Source organism: Leptidea sinapis, chromosome 2 (assembly GCF_905404315.1).
Source record: "Leptidea sinapis chromosome 2, ilLepSina1.1, whole genome shotgun sequence".
Classification (NCBI taxonomy): Eukaryota; Metazoa; Arthropoda; class Insecta; order Lepidoptera; family Pieridae; genus Leptidea; species Leptidea sinapis.
In genome coordinates this window covers 2,690,550-2,708,468 of record NC_066266.1, presented here as the reverse complement: position 1 = coordinate 2,708,468, position 17,919 = coordinate 2,690,550, and the positions used below count along the sequence as shown (strand labels likewise).

General features: G+C 33.1%; 1 protein-coding gene across 2 annotated transcripts; it reads left to right on the top strand.

Annotated features, from left to right (window-relative positions):
- Positions 1 to 743: 743 nt before the first annotated feature.
- On the top strand, positions 744 to 16,095 carry LOC126972683 (uncharacterized). Of its 2 annotated transcripts, none has more exons than XM_050819586.1 (12): positions 744 to 859; positions 1,207 to 1,349; positions 3,569 to 3,807; positions 5,361 to 6,603; positions 7,225 to 7,406; positions 7,639 to 7,848; positions 8,673 to 9,830; positions 10,587 to 10,904; positions 11,651 to 11,965; positions 12,690 to 12,874; positions 14,688 to 14,813; positions 15,798 to 16,095. In XM_050819586.1, the coding sequence occupies exons 2-12, from the start codon at positions 1,328 to 1,330 to the stop codon at positions 16,072 to 16,074; spliced, it is 4,275 nt and encodes a 1,424-aa protein (XP_050675543.1). In that variant the 5' UTR covers positions 744 to 859; positions 1,207 to 1,327; the 3' UTR covers positions 16,075 to 16,095. The 2 variants fall into 2 exon arrangements, with proteins under 2 accessions (XP_050675543.1, XP_050675535.1); XM_050819578.1 differs by having other exon boundaries at positions 755 to 863.
- The last annotated feature ends 1,824 nt before the right edge of the window (positions 16,096 to 17,919 follow it).

Here is a 17,919-nt window from a genome sequence, read left to right as displayed (position 1 = left end):
TCGCAGTCCAGAATATTGTGGTATTTTGTTCTTGAATTTTTTAGCTGCATAGGTTGTGAAATGGTATTGCACAATGTTGTTGGAAACGGGAGGAGGACTTGTGTCTGTTCACCCGATCGAGCCTGACGATCGAGCCTTTCATATCAGAGTGAAGTTACCAACGAAAAAATTTGCTTGCGGTGCTCCAAAAGAAGTTTTCACTTCAAAAAGATACTTTTTAAAATAATTTTATTTAAATAATTATGATAAATTATTGCTCCTGTTTTTCTATGGTTTGCAAAATCCAATTTAGAAAATATTATAATTTGAATTTTTAGAGTTCGCACGCCGTTGGTCAAAAGGGCCATAAAAACTCTATTTTTCTTTTGAAATTACTTTTCCATTTGGCTTCTCAACGAATATACTTTTTCAACTTCAGTTCACTTCGTTTATATTTTATATTCGATGTCCTTTGGGCGAAGTTGAAGCAATCATGAAATAATATTTTTATTTCAACCAAGCTGTTAACCGTACCCGCCATGCGTAGGGAGATCTTGGTATCTGTAGCTTGTGAACAGACTACGGAGTATATTATTAAAATTATGTTTTATTATAGAAAACTATAATAATTTATAATGTTTCAAAAATTAATAAAGTGTTTTGTTTATTTACTCAGTTTAAATTGTTAGTATTTACTTGGTCTTCGGAAGTCGTCGGTTCATTTGTCACTTGACACTTGACAGTTGTTATCTTTCCTTTTGGCATTTATTATAACAAACACAGACCGTCGTGTGTGAGCCTGCACGTGTTACTGTTAGTGTTAGATCATTAAATGTATAAATCTATTGAATACAAATAGAACTATTACTTAAAAAGATTTGTAGGTACGCATTATTCATGTAGTTAATAGTTTTTGTTAGTGGCGGAGTGTGTTATAGTATTTTGTTGCATTATTACTAACCTATACATTAAGTATGTTAACCTTTCCTCTGTTATGAATATCGTCGGATTTTTAGATGCCATGCTTATGCCAGATATGTGAAATACCATAATTGTTAAAGAAGTGGCATCCATCTTACAGTGTCAACATCATATTAAAGTACAGCATATTAATGTCTCCCAAGTCCCATCCTTGTTGTTTTTATTTTAAATCAGGCTTTTCTAAGAATCATTCTTTGTATTTACTAAGAGATAAAGATTTTTTAATTGTATATGTATTTGTTCTAGAGAGATACATAAACAAGAGAACCATTCAAGTGTTCAACAACACCATTCAATGTGACATTGGCTAAATAGTGGTGGTCTTCAAAAGATAGAATCAAATAGAACTTTTATAATTAAAGTAAACATGCATGGCTCCTGGGATTATGGTAAGTTAATCAATTCTAATGTCTCCTCTTTTTAATTGTTGATATTAATAGAATTTTTTGGATGACTATTCCATATTGAATATTCTTATGTGATAATTGCTGATAAAATAATCAAATAATGGAATCATCAAACAATTAATTGATTTAATATTTATTTTTACCTGCAATATAAATTTGTAATATAATAAAATTTGTATGAAGACCACATAAGCAGCAATCTCATAAAATTAATTTTGGACTAATTTTATGAGAATGCTGCCTAACCCCAAAATTCTGAGCCAAAAGGTGATCCTTGAGATGTATAACCTCATCAGTACAGTGACTACACTAGCTGCAGCTCTTTTTAAACTGATACAGAAATTATTAATGCTTGCATACTACTGCTTGGGTGCCCCCAAGAACTGTTCCAAAAAGCCTACCACTATATATATATGTGATAGCAAACTTATAAAATATCTACAGAAAAGATGCAAAATTCTCCCTTTACTTGATATCTGCCTTCTTGGCATTTTGCAAGAGGTTAAGAGTAATAAATTCTCAGTCTTCTAACCTATAGAAGAAGTTTAAATCTAAGCATGAGTAAGTAATAATTTACAGCCAGAACAAAGAAATTTATAGAAAAGCCTTCATGCCAAACATGGTCATATGCTTGTGAGATATGCTAGAAAGCAGGTGAACAGTTTTGTTTGTGTAACTGAAAAATTACCCTGTAATTTTTGGATTGGTATGTTCTAAATTGGTGCAGCCAGCATAGCTTATGTTTAGTCTGGGTATCTGAAATACTATTTGTTGGTTGGTTTCATAATTGTTTGTGGTTGGTGGTTTGTTTTTAATGTCTTTTTCAGTAAAGGTGGATACTTTTGCTTTTGGAGTTTGTTATATATAGTTGGCAAAGTGCTTGTCATTGGATTCAACATTTTCTGATTGTAGTTTGTGTGTGCAGTCAATTGATACATTGCTTCCAGCAGCTTTATTTTAAGTATGTTCGTAGGTTTGACAATTAACACATTGTTGTTAGGTTTTTTTTGGTCTCTGAGGTTCGAAAATAATGGCACCATAGAAGCCAATTAATTTTTATTTATTGTTTATTTTCCGTTTCAGTTCAACCACAAATGTGTACCAGATGTTTGGTTGAAGTTAGTTCTTCCATGTGTTGGTGACTATATCATCTAGGTTGGCCAGAACCTTTTTTTGGTCTGTTGATGTATGTATGTGCTTCAGAATAACACTCCTTTCTTGTTTTGGTTTATACTTGTACTGTTATTTGCTATCATGTCCAATTATTTTTACAATAGTTATTTAGGCATCCCTTGTTGAAGGTTGGACTTTACTTCATTAGAAGTTTTAGTTCATTTGCCCTCTTAATTGAACCTTTTTATACTTGAGAGTTGCCTTCCAGTTTGCTGAGTCTGAATTACACTTCATTTTTAAGTTCAGCAAATGGGTTTGATGTTATTAATAATTGTCCCATTTTCTTGTCCTATGTGGTAGTAGTGCTAGTTGTATCTGTATTTTAGTCTGATTGTGTTGTAACTTCAGGGTATTCACCACATTCAGTGCTGGTATTGGGTCTGCAATCTGTGATCTGTTCAAATATTTGTTGGGTAAGCTTTTTTACTAGTTTATTTAGAGATTTTAAATGTTCCATGGTTGTTGAGTAGGGTGGAATCCAGATGCATTTACATTTGCCAGATCCAGTGGGTTGAGCAACCCATCAACCAAGCAACCCCATGACACATTCCATTTTGGTTCTATTAGAGAGGCTATCTTAATCCTGACCCATGTGAAGCCATGGTCTCTGTTCTCACAAAATGTGAGATTGTGGTCATTCTGTTCATTTACAAATTAACACTGGAGGTTTCTAAAACTGTGCATTTTTTAATAGATTGCCAACACCAGGATTATCTACACTTTCTGGGACATCCTGTGTATATAATTTTAATAAGAATTAACTGTAAAAATAAATAAAAAAAAGTTACAAAACTAACATCAATCAATTTACTAAGCTTCTAAGAATAATGACACAATGACTTATATAATAATAAAACAGATATGGATAGCACCCTTACTCGACAGCGGTTCAAGCGCAAAAAGACGACGATACCAGTGAGACTTCGCATTTTATTGATTCCCCACTCTTCTCGTTTCATTTTCTACAATATATTTATTATGTGTTATACACTTAATTGTCTAATAAATATTAATGCTTCTTATTACAGAATTGAAACGTCGTCTTCAGGATGCATCAATACCATTGGCTAAGCGCTTTAGGCTTGCTAAAAATGTGGTGTATACTGATACTCATGATTTTCCAAGCCAAACAAAAGAGATACTTATTGGAGAATGGCTGGGAGAATTAACTAGTACGAAATCTATAACAAGCAAACAATTCAGAGATGTTCTAGGGTGGTTAGATGGTGGTGATGATTTTACCGTCTTCAAATATGAACTTATTAAGGTAGGTACTATCCTTTACATCAAATATGTCATCCAAGTGTGGATGAAAAGTTACCTGCAAGAAATATTTAGTGAAGGTCATCCAAAATGATTGATTTCATGCCAATTGTGTTGAGACTTAGTTCACTTTACATCAAATAAAACAGTAAAAACTGTATACATAGAATTTTTATTCAAAATCAAAATCAAAACGTTTATTGAACTCATAACATTGATTTACAATGGCTTAAGTTCAGTCATACACTAAATTTCATAATAATAAATAAATAATATCAAACAGATAAAATTAAAATCAAACAAATCAACATCAAACAATTAAAATCACATAAAACAAATCACACTTTAAGTAGATCAATTCAATTCCAGGCTGATTTATCATTTAAATAATCTTGGATATTGTAATAGCCTTTGCTGCTTAATTTACTTTTTGTGTAGGCTTTGAATTTATTTATAGACATATTTGCTATATGTTCGGGGAGTTTATTATAGAAGCGAACACACTGACACCTATAGGAATTACTGACTTTATGGAGTCTTGTGGCAGGCATGACAAGTCTACCCATATTTTTAGTATTAATACTATGTAAGTCACTTAGTTTTGTGAACTTATTTTTATTCTTTTGTACAAACATCAAATTCTCGTAAATGTATTGTGAGGCCACTGTCATAATACCTATTTCTTTAAACTTATTCTTTAACGAAATTCTAGATCCCATGTTATAAATGGTTCTAACGGCTCTCTTCTGCAGCACAAATATCATATCGATCTCAGCAGCATTACCCCATAAAAGGATACCATAGCTCATAATGCTGTGGAAGTAACTAAAATATACTATTCTGGCCGTATCTGTGTCAGTCAGTTAAAAAATAATTGCCAAGTGTTCTACTAACAATACTATAGAAATATAATAAATCCAAAAAAGTATATAGTCTGATCTATGTATCTATGTCCGGGCAAAACGCAAAAACTACTGAATAGTTTTAATTTTGCATGAATAGCAACTAGAGGTCGGGACAACACATTATGACATTATTTTTGCTGCTTAATAAGGTCCGAATGAACGTCGTCGTGTGCTTACGTATAGTGTTTCAATACATTCCATTCTTCATAAAGTATGAACTGAGAAACACTGAGCACAGATCACATATTATGATTAATAGAAATATATTCAGATTGGAGTGTTGTTGTACAAATTATTAATAGCTAACTTAGTTCAGCTTGCTTAACTTAGTTGCCTAACAAAAATGTTATTCTTTTGTTTGTGAAAACCACGCGCCCAATTTTCTGGTAGTCATTGTATTGATAATTATGCCTAAAAGTTTATTGGACCCTATTCATTAGTTTGGTTCAGGAGATGCTATTTTTTGAAGCCCTATACATCAAAATAATTTCGGGTTTCTGTTTTGGATTTGGATAATCACAGATATGAATAAACAAATACTTATAATATTATGTTGGAGGTATTATTGCATGTGTAAGGTTTGTCTACTTCATTATGATATAAAACAATGTAAATGCAAAAAATGGTTAATATAAATTAAAATTGTTTTCAGATTGTTGCCAAGTATGTTGGTAATAACATCATTCAAGTTGAGGATATAAAACACATTATAACATTTTTGGAAAACTCAAAGATAAGGACTCAATTGATTATATATATTAAAGACTTTATAGACATAAGTGTGACCTTGTTACAACACTTGGCACAGCCAGACTCAACAAATAGTGCATTAGTAGACAGACTTTTGAAGAACATATCCCAGTATTATAAAGATTGTAAAAAGAAACTCGAATTCACAATTCTATTTTTAGATGGTGACATTTTAGAGACAATATTTGGATATTTGGGAACTGAAAATGAGAAGACCACTCTTAGTTTATGTCAAAGTATTTTATTTCCAATGAATAAAAAATCATATTTTGCCGGTTATTTAAACAATCTAATAAGAAAAGCTGATTTGAGTCAATTAATAGAAGAAAGTGGCAGCAACATAGTATTTGTATTGAAAATTATGGATGCATTCCTCAAATTTCCAGAAGGACGGACTAATACGGATGAAAGCTTTCTGAAAAATTTTATTTCTGTATTTGTTTACAGCTATAGTAATGAAAGTCAGTTAATATTTGCATTTTACATAATGCTGTGTAATTGCCTTGATTTAAAACAAAACTATGTTAACTCGGCGATGAAGTTAACTCCCATTGAATTTGACAGTGATAAGATTAAACGTGGTATATTCCTGCATATGTTAGAAGTGCTTGTAAAAAATGAAATAGATATAAGTATCCAGTTAAGGGATACCATAAATGACAGATCTGCAGAAACAGTAAAAACTTTCCTGCTTTTCTTGCAAGATGTGCTATTTAACAACATAAAAGTTGGGAAGAAAGTTAATAAAATGACTCTAAATCTAATAACTACAGCTTTAAAATTAGATCCTACATTGGTTGAACAAGTAACCATACAAATTTTGCCATTACTTATGGTAGCAAAAAAGAATTCTTCAACAATGAGTTTGTATATAGAAATGATAAATTTACTATTAAAAACTATGTTTAAACTTGGAAGGGGACTACATTTTATTCATGAAATGTTGCCACATTTGAAAAATACCTTAGATTTAAATCAGTCAGAGCATGAACTGGATGGAAGTGATTTATTGCCAGATGATTGTGTTGATATTTATGGTAGATTGACCTCAGAACTGTTGTTTAGACAAAATAAAGACTTATTGTTACTGTTTCAAGAGGACTTAGAGGAGTATTGTTTGAAACATCTACAAATTGGAAATATCAGTAAGTATAATTTAATTATTGCATCTTGGTAGAAATAAATAATTTTGATAATTTGTTTGTTAATTATAGTTACTTTTAGTATATAAACCAACATACCAAACCATTGGATGGAAATGTCTCTAATGGTATCACGAACTCTATTTTTAGTTTTCCCCATAAGTGTGTTTTGACATTTATTAAGAAGTATAGAAATGTTACCTTTGTTGTAATATGTTGCAATGGTTACTTACTACACTAGGGTATCATATGACCCTCTAATACCTTTGCTTGCTTATATTGAATAAAAAATATTAAGGTACTGCAATGTTTATGTACTTAATAGTACTAATAGTACTTATGTGAAATGTGGATATAAATATATGTAGAATAGAATAACCATTATTATTGAATTTCAATTATAACTACTATTTCCACTATACCAGCAGTGGTTTTGTGATTTTCTTCTCATTTGTGGTATTGTGTACCTTTGTTACTTCTCTCATAGAGAATCTCTCTGCTGTTTATTTGATGTCCCGCCCATCTCCATTTCAGTTGTAAATTATTTAAGAAATCCTAGAAATTGTTCTGTATTATGGTTTTTGAATTATAAATATGCTACAAACCTATAAAATCTCTTTGTAGATAACTCGGTCACAGTTCTAACAGAAATGCTGTCGGCCATTTTGTCGAGCTTTTTGCGTTACAATAAAATGGCGGATCACTCGGTACCATTACCTATTGGAGAAGATTTCTGGTCGGCATTTCACAATTTTGAAAATGGTACATTGAAGACTTTAGCTGAATGCTTAGCGCAGTTGGATTATGTGAGTTTTAAATAGTTATCCCCAACTGATAGGCTCTAGAGGCAGGAATAAAATTCAATATTTCTTAAAGAACCTGGTACATCCTTGCAGTACGGGTCGAAGTTGAAATTTAAAGACCTGCTTTAATACTTCACAGTATACTTAAGAAGTGGCTTAATGTTAATATTTTTTAAATCAAATAAATTAAAATGTAACAATATTTTTAAATATACCTATTTGTGTCCTGTTTCAGAATACCCGAATTGTTTCCGCATTCTTGAAAACATGTATTTGCTTTGTAGAGCTCAAAGTATTAAATTTTAAATTTAGCAACATCAAACTAGATATATCAGAAGTAGATAACAGTGATGATATATTTGACATGGGTGTGATATTACCAAGTTTGAAAAATAGTTTCAAAGGACTAGTTCCCAAAATAAATGTTGATGAAAATGATTTAATGGTAAGTTTTATATTGTATTTCCAGGTAGGGTAGTTATAGTACTTTCAGTCGTAATAATAGGATTACTTAATTTCCGAATACGTTCAACGTTATTTCAAACATCATGAACAGGCGTTGACTGAAGTTTCTAACCAGTAGATAAAAGACCTTGGAGATTTTTCGTAATAAATATTTTACACTTAAGAGCTATTACGCACTGTCGACTTGTCGCTGGCGACTCGGTCGCTGGCGACTGTGACTTACTACAGTTTAAATAGGTGTTTACGCACTTGGTCGTCGGTCGCCCAAGCGATTGGGTGACTCGCCGCGACGTGGCGACGCACAAGCGACAAAAGCAAAAGAAGAAAAGGGATTTACGAGGGTATTTTATCACGTCTTCATAAAATATTTTAAACATTCCTTTTGATCTCCGTTTTTGTAACAAAGGATGTACCCAATACTCTATTGATTTTTTTATTATTTTACTTTCTCTTGATTAGTAGCGCTACTATAGCAGCTTCTGCGACGTCCATTCTGCACGAATGTACTTGGAATACTGTCGCTCGGCTTGGTCTCCTGGGCTTAGTTGCCTATGTTTCGGTCGCCGAGCGACCGAGTCGCCGGCGACAAGTCGACAGTGCGTAATAGCTCTTATAACATAATCTCTACGTCAAGTCGTAAAGTGACGCATTCGATTTGTACTGAATTGGTTTTCATTTGATATGCGTTTAATCATTTTGATGGGACCTCTGTAAATATTATTAAAAAAATGGTTTTTATTCGTGTAAAAAATACATTTGTGTGTGAATAAATTTTCTAATAATATTTTCTTTTATCTGTTTCAGCAAAATCTTCTTGTATTAAATAGATTAGCATTCCAACTCGTAACAAAGACGAAGAAAACAGAATATTATGCATCTACCTTCAAGTCACACTTAGTAAAGACTTTATCATCTACCCTCAGTTGTGATAAAAAATCTTATTATTTAAGTATTCTTTTTTCAAATTTAGACCAAAATCAAGTGAAGCAAGTTGCCAAATGCCTTGTCAAGACTTTCAGTGAGGATGGTAATATTTTTTTGATTGATGCTGTTGCAAATAATAAACATTTACTTCAAGCATCGTTTTCTGAAGCTACTAAAAATATACTCAAGCAATTTGAAAATACTGAACCACTTTTAAAATGTTTAAAAGAAAGCCACGACATATCAACTGTTTTAAAAGAAAATAGTGGCATGAAATTGTTATATAAATTAACCATAACAGAAAAAGATGAGAAAATAGTACATTACTTGGATATTGTTAAGCATTTGCAACTCTATTATTTAGATGAAAACAGCCAATTGGTGGCCATTTTGGTTTTATTGGCGCTAAAAAATAACTGCAATGTGAAAGAAAATAAACGAAGCATAGATAATACGTTACAGAGTATTTACGAAGTCAGTACAAAGTTGCCAGATGTGTTTATTTTATTCTCGGTCTCCGAAATGTTTCAATTCGATAATAACTTTTTCGACTTATTAAAATTAAACACAAAAGCGAGTAAATTGATTATAGTGAAAAGTCTATTGGAAACAGCTGTGAAAAAGGTCAAAACAGATGCAGAAGTTATTAAAAATATTGTCAAGATTCTTCTCGCAAAATTACCAAAAGTGTCAACTAAGTTGGTGGATATTGAATACTTCGCTAATCCTATTTTTCAAATAATATGCATTTTGCTACCGATTTTAACAAAGGAGAAGAGGAACATTACAACAAGCGCGTATAGATCAATTTTGGCAAATTTGCAAGAACAATTAAATAAAATTATGTTGGACTCATTCAAGAATATAGATTTTAGTGTTATTAAACATTTTGACGTTAGTGAGGATGTTATGGCAACACTGAATGCGATGAATGCTTACTCGCTCACTCTACTAAAGTGTTGTGAAACAAATGATGGGTCGGAGGTAAAAAGCACGGAGAGTCTATATTCAGGATTGGATTTCTTCGTAAAAAATGCGGTAAGGGCTATCTCTCTCTACCTACAATACGAATATTTTTATGAATTTTGTGTGAGAAAGAAATGTCGATGGCGAGCGAGTAATACCTTCTTTCAATAAAATAGCGGATGATTACAACCCTAGATATTTTTCATACTATTCCATGAGCAAGTTAGATGAGCAATTGAAATGATGTTCTTAGATAAATAATTTTAATTAATTTTGCACTCTATTTCTACACATAATTTTAATGCGTAAATTATTTGTTATTGTTAACTGTTTTTAAATTTTTAGTGGTATTTGTAACCTCTACTGTAATTTAGCTAGCGGTGATCTTTAATTAGTCTTTAAATGTTATACTTCCTTAGGCGCGTTATGAAAAAAATTATGATAGTGTAATTTTAAGATGCGCGCACATCACTATAACACAAAAGTAACAGGGTGAAGTTGGTCCATAAAATTTTCTGACGTTTGCGACATTCGTAATTTTTTTTGGTTTCTTCGTCCATTATTAGGATAGGCAAAGGTTTTTAGCCCGTACAGCCGTATTCGTTATTTAATAATTAATTGTAAAAGCCATCGTTGCAAGACGTAGAATAGCACTAGGAATAAATAATTTAAGGGTTTTTGCTTAGTTAGGCCAAAGAAGTATAACTTCTTGCGTGCATACATAAGTACACACACACTTTTTTATTATTAATTAGTTTTAATTTAAGAGAACACTACGGGTACAGAAACCTAAAATGAATGTAAGTACAGTTAAATTTATGTTTTCAGTTACAAATAATAGGTGATGATAAATTCAAAGCTGCTCACGTCGAAACACCTCTACAGCTTATAAACATTATGTTAAGATACAAAAAGAAACTGGAATGGCACCAAATGGTTCAAGACTCTGACAAATTCAACGAGTTTCTATCACAAGTGTGGCGTGCTATAAAACTTCGCTTGTCTATGGTGCACGGTCAACGAGTAAAGATTACCAACAGTGTCACAGATGAAATGGTGGTGACGTTGAAGTATGTGGCTGAGTTGTCGTCTACGCAGTTCTTTGTTAATATTGTCGACGATTTGAACGCCTTGTGTGTTTTAATGGTGAGTTGCAGGCACGCATATCTTCACAAATCTATAAATAAATAAATGTTTGGTTTACTAGTATCAATTTTTGTTCTGTAATAGGCTTTGGTTAATTGTACGTAAAACTGCTAGTGTAATGAGTGAGTTACTTTTAGACTTAGAAAAATATAGGTACATATATTTTCAATATTAGTAATAAATATTAGGTATACAGGTAGATTTTTTGAGAAGGGCGCTGATGGCCAAGTCGGAAAGTACGAGATTTAGAGAAAAGTTGTGAAAGGAGTCATGCACTCGATTTATAAGAAACCAATAACTGCTTATTTAGTTTTTAAAAATTTCTTAAATTTTGACGGAAATCGACCCGAAAGATTTTAAAAAAAAAATACACCTGTATTATTGGATCAATAGACTCTGTTGTTGATAAGGATCAATCTTTGCAAAGATATGTTATATTAAAAATGAAAAGAAATAGAAAAAAAAATATTTTTTTTTCATTTCTCACTTTTACCTAATTAATAAGATGCTCAAAATGGTTTCCTTTAATTCCAATGCATAAGTTTATACGTCAATCTAATGACCTTAGTTTGAATAGGAGGTGAGTTTTCTCCCGTGTAAAAATAATGAAACAAAAAAAATTGGTGTTTCCTTTAATTTTTATTACACCTTTTCTTAATACATTACAGTGCAAAGATTGATCCTTATCAGCATCAGAGTCCATTGGTCCAATGATACAGAGAGTATTTTTTAATTAATATTTACAGAAACCCTCCCTGATCTTGAAGAATGAAGACACAGTAAAGTCTGCAATAACAAGTCGAAGAGTATTGAAATTCATTTGGCTCAATATTCTCAAGGCCAATATAGTTGAATTGAAATGTGAAGCACTAGCAAAACTTATGTTCAGATCATTGAAAAACATGAGGTTCTGGATTCAGCAACACTTTTCGGGTGATTTTGAACATCGGGATGGCGATAAACAAGATGGTGGAATGATAGTGACACTTGATGATTCGATTTGTGAGATACTGACAATTGATTTGAGTATTCTTGCTGAAGTTATTTTGGCAGCCAAAAAGGTAATTTACCTTTTCTTTTAAATTTGTTTTTAATTATAAATAGGTTGTAATAGGGATTTAATAATAATTATACTAGCAGCTATTTTCACCGTGGGATATTAAGTACGTCATATTCGTATAGTTTAACATAAAAATTTTGCCCTGAACAGCCACACGTCTTCTTCTTCTTCTTTGTGAAATATTCCGGTTGCTATATTCCCGAACCGATAACTCTAAGGGACCTTTTTTTATATGACAATAAGGGACGAGACGAGCAGGACGTTCAGCTGCTATCATTGTATTGTAATGAACAGGGCGTATCAAATACTATTATTTGATACGCCCTGTTCATTACAATACAGTGCCGCTTAGTATTCTTGAAAAACCCAAAATCTCTTGAACGGCATTACAATTGCGCTCGTCACCTTGAGACATAAGATGTTAAGTTTCATTTGCCCATTAATTTCACTAGTTACGGCGCCCTTCTGACGGAAACACAGTAATGCTTAAACATTACTGTTTCACGGCAGAAATAGGCGCCGTAGTGGTACCCATAATCTAGCCGGCATCCTGTGCATAGGAGCCTCCCACTGGTTTTGACCTTCTAGTTTAGAGCATACTCATGGGAGTTGCAATGGTGCAATGGCCGATTTTACTTTCCATCAGATGATTTACTTGCCTTATTGCCCCTCAAATAAAAAAAAATATATGATACTCGTTTAAACTTTGTTCAATATTTTTTCAGATTTCCTTTGACTATAAATTTTTAGACGTGATATTTGTGCTCCAACACCAAACGCACTACATTCTTGGTCGAGACTCGACACACAAATGTGACATCTCTTGGAAGTCGTTCTTCGCCCTCTTCGAGAGCAGTGTTGCCATATTGAACAGTCTAATACAGTCCAGGGAGGAGTTATTGGAAGATAGGTTGGTTTGTTTTTGATTGTTTTTTTTTATCAAAGAAGTACAAAGGTAATTATTTGCACAATATTATTGATATACAAAAGACAAGAATGAAAAACGCCTATTAAACGGTCTTCAAAAAAGTCCGAGCGTTCTAACTATACATACATTAAGTTATTTAGATAAAATTCATTCAAATTAACACCATATTTCGTGGCAGTAATGTTCAAAGGCTATTGTATGTATGTATAAGCCAGGACGCGAACACGAGGCAAGAACATTTTGTTTTAGCAATTAAAATGTAATTATTTAGCAAAATGATTAAATATGTCAAGTTAGTTACACAATTTTGTTTATTTAAAGGGGCACTTACCTGAAATACTAAAGTGCATCCTTTTGAAGTGTAAATATTCTGTAATATAGACAGTTTTTCACTGAATAGTTTGTTATTGTGTGTGTTGTTGTATTCAAAGAGTGGTTGCAACACAACTGATTGAAAACTCTGCCTAATAGATGAGTAGGCATAGAATTGCTTCAGACAATTTTTGAGCGTAATTGTGTCTCGTTTTTTATTTTACGTCAATGCATAAAATAGGTAAATTTCACAAGTGCCTCGGACTAATTCCTTTGATGTTTAGTACGTAAATAAATCTATAATGTATGTGGAATAACATAAATACATTAAATATGAATATAGAAATAAAATTGAACATAAAATAAAATCATTAGTGTGATGTGTCGAGCCTGTATATTAATTATGTTTCCAAAAAAAATTAAGACTGGACTTTAAATCATTCCCAAAATACTTCTTAAAAGATTAGATTGCGTACAAAGGCGTGTGAATAAAACTTCTCAAATAAAATTCATTGCATTGCGGCCAGATAATTTTCAAAATGTAAAAACAAATGACAATGACTGAAATGATGAATAATGACATCAAAAAGAATTTATAAACTTAAATGTAACCTTCTATCAGAGTGTTCCATTTTCAAATACCGTTATAGTTTTTTTTAATTATTTGTATAACAAATGGCCAGTCTAGAATCTTTCAGCATGGCCCAAGTATAAAAAACCTATAATATACGAACTCTATTACTATGGCTCCGCTCTCTGTTTGTCTGTTCGACTCTCTCAGCGGGCTGTATATCAAATGCAATAATTAGGCAGCTGAAATTTTGGCACACTGTATGTGTTACTTTTGCCGCTTCAAAAATAGTAAAACTAATATCAATTTTCAATATAATCGGTCCACTTGTTTTTATTGTTATGAACTATCACATCATAGGTCATGCGCACTGAGCGCACCAAGATTTATTTTGCATTACCCGCGTCGGTTGGCTATGTTTTTTAAATACTGAGTAACTTTTTTTAGTTTTAAGTTATTTTTATTATTATAAATATACATGTATTATGTAGACAATGACATTCTGTACATATAGACAATGCACGTCGTATAAAAAAAGCCGGAATAAGGATCTAATATAATGATACACCGTACTAAGCTTTGACTTCTCTATACATTGCCGCAAACACTCCAGTTGTTTATAATATTATTGTTCAATAAGCAGCAATGTAAAGAATTTATTCAGTTTAGGTTTGATTCGGACAGTGCCAGTTGACACACGACAAAGGAGAAAAGTGTGCTTACATTGTCTTTAAGCACACTTTTGCCGTTCCGCTATCAGACTGTGAATCCGCATATGTGTATAGAACGTCATTGTATGATGATATGAAATATATGATATGGATGAAAATATATTTTCGTACCTATCCTAAATGAGTCTATAATTGCAAAATATCTATATTTCATCATAACTTATCTGAGTTTATTTTTCAGGTGGCCATGTTTCATGCAATGCTATAAGACGTTGGTGCTGTGTATGTGCGAGAGATCGAAGCTGAGTGATCCGGACGATCGCACCACTGAGCATAAGTTCGCCGAGATAGCGCATTCTATTGAAAAGTGAGTAGGTTTTATGTTGAACCAAATGTTTTGAAACTCGAACAAAGTCAATAGACAAAATAATGTCAAATGGCAGCTTTAGCAAATCATATATACATACTTTCACGTATGATGTTTTTAAACTTTAATAATTAATTTCCTCGTCATTTGTTGGTGTATTTAAAATACTTCCCTATCTTATTATAATCTGTAATTTAATATTTTTATTAAAAACTCACAACGTGTATGCCGAAAGAGAGCCTTTAAATGATATTATATTCTTAGATAATTTATACTTTGCATTACACTAAAACAAAGTGAATGCCGTATCGCGAGTGTAAGACGTTACTGTCGAGCACACTACAGTAATCAATCTGGCCTGTTGTGATGAGTCTCCTAATAGAAAGATGCTCTTCTGTGCTTCCCCGGGGCATAAAAAGAATATTTCAAGGGTGTCGTAAGAGACGACCAAGTATATTTATCAGTGGTAGGCTCCTTTGCACAGTATGCCGGCTAGATTATGGGTATCACAAAGGCGCCTATTTCTGTCGGGAAGCAGTAATGTGTAAGCATTATTGTGTTTCGGTCTGAAGGGTGCCGTAGGTAGTGAATTTACTGGGCAAATGAGACTTAACATCTTAGGTCTCAAGGTGACGAGCGCAATTGTAGTGCCATGCCGCTCGGAATATTTGGGTTTTTCAAGAATCCTGAGCGGCCCTGCGTTGTAATGGGCAGGGCGTCCCGTCCCTTATTGTCATAAAAAAGTGTATTTGCACATTTTATTTGTGCAATATTTTAAATAAATAAAGAATATTGACACCCTTATACACAAATGATCTTTACTATACTTACTTAAACATACATAAACATCCATGACTCGGAAACAAACATACATATACACCATATAAATGATTGCCCCTACCGGGATTCGAACCCGGGACCTCTAGTTAGTAGTCAGGGTCACTAACCATTCGGCTAAATGTGTCGTCTTTTTTTTACTTTCAGACTTACACAGTCAATAACAAAACGCAAAATGCACGTTTCGAGAAATATAGCGGCATATGCAGTGGCAGATTTCTGTGTGTACTTGGAAAGTTGTCATCCACCGAAAATAATTCGTCAACATTTAGAGAACTCTGTGGTTTTGTTGATACAGGCGTGTGACTCTACGCACTCTATGGCATTCTTAAGGCGTGGCTTAGCGGGCGCTGTGGGACAAATGACATTGACTAATATGTACACTATGTATAAACGGTACCATAAATATGTTGGGAACGCTTGAATAAATTGTTTTATTATTAAAGTGTATTTTATTAAAGAAAATTGAAGTTAGCTTTTTTATGCGGAAATCTATTCCTATTTAAAGTGATTTAAATGATGACGGGATATCTCTCTCTCGTATAGCAGCAGAATTAACACTAAAGATCATCATTTATAACATTCTTTAATTAAACAGCTTTTCGTATGAAATTTTTATATGGGCCCTTCCCGGTTCTGTCTTTGATAGACGTTTGAAGTAAATACTACCTATGTATTATGAGGTGGGACTGCCTGAGTAAAAATTTAAATTTAGTTTAGTATGAAACGTTTGACATTAGTTTGAAATGGACCTAGAAATAACGGTATGATGATAGGCGACGAAGTATAATCCGCCTAAGTCTGAAAGCGAAAAGTGCTTTAAACGTAGTCAAGTGCGGATCTTGAATTTGTGGGGCCCTGGGCTAATACTGCTTAGGGGCCCTACCTTAATACACAGCCAATTGTCATTTTGTCAAAAAACTGTTTTCTGTAGTGATGTAGGTATATATTAGATAATATGTTAAGTACAGGAAGAAAATAGGAAAACAAAATATTTTATTTATTTATTAAAACATTATTTATAGCAAAATAAATTGACAGTTTATGAATGGTTATGTTGTATAAGTTATAAAGCAACCTTTCTGCATTTTTGTGCTGCAAATTCTTTTATTTGGCCATCGCACTGTAAGTCCTTTGTTAAATCGCAATTTATGGAGAGAACTGATAAATGATTTAGTCGATAGTTCGACATTGTTGACCTGTATTTGTTTTCTATATACGACATCCTGAAGAAAGAGCGCTCCGCTTCACAGCTAGTGATCGGCATCGTTAAAAAATCTTTAAGATGGTATGGCAGTTTGGGAATACATCAACACGTTTCTTTTCATAAATTATTCATTTACATCGTTCTTTTCGCCGAAACTATTGAGAATTTTCAGGATGCCATCATAAGTACTCTTAGAGCTCTGACAGAATCATAGTGACAAGACCATCTGGTCTGGCTTCAACTTTTTAACGTTAATTTTAGTTTTGTTTCACGATTTAACAGTTCCCACATGTGGGTCGAAGCAGAGAAGAAAACGTATATTTTTTGCACTAGTCTCCATTAATAGACAATACACGGAATACACCGACCGAAAACAAGCGACGTGGAATTAAAATTCATATCAAACGAAACGGGTACCGTTTAATAGATGCGCACACGGATTGATCGATCGCAGTACTGCCAACCTAATGATCAGATTTTTTTAATTCTACATAATTTTTATTATTGACAATATCGTCTATTGTTTTCAGTTCGGTTGGGGGCCCTCTGTATCCACGGGGCCCTGGGCTGCAACCCAAAAAGCCTTTAAGTAGATCCGCCCCTGAACGTAGTGGATTTCGACTATCTCCGTTTTTTACAGATACATATTATATAGCCATCATCTGGCAATCTATCAATGGCTTCACATTTCATGCAGTCGAATGAATCGCTTATTTCTTGGAGGGTTACGCTAGGCTGCTGTCTATCGTCATCGCAAACATGATCATAAAGCATTCATCCAACGCATCCTGCCTGTTCACGACAAGCAAGAGAAAGCGATAACACTGAACGAAAAATAGTGTGCAGAAATTCCATAAAACTTCTTCCAGTAAAATATGTCTTAGAGTAATCCTTACAAAGCACCCAATGGTTAATTAAAAATAAATTGACAACACAAGGTGCCTGTGCAACTGGTTCCCCCACCCCACTTCCCAAATTAAATTTTGTTCCTTTAAGGCCGCAACGCTCCCGTGATTCCTCTGGTGTTATAAGAGAATGTGGGTGGCGGTGATCACTTAACGC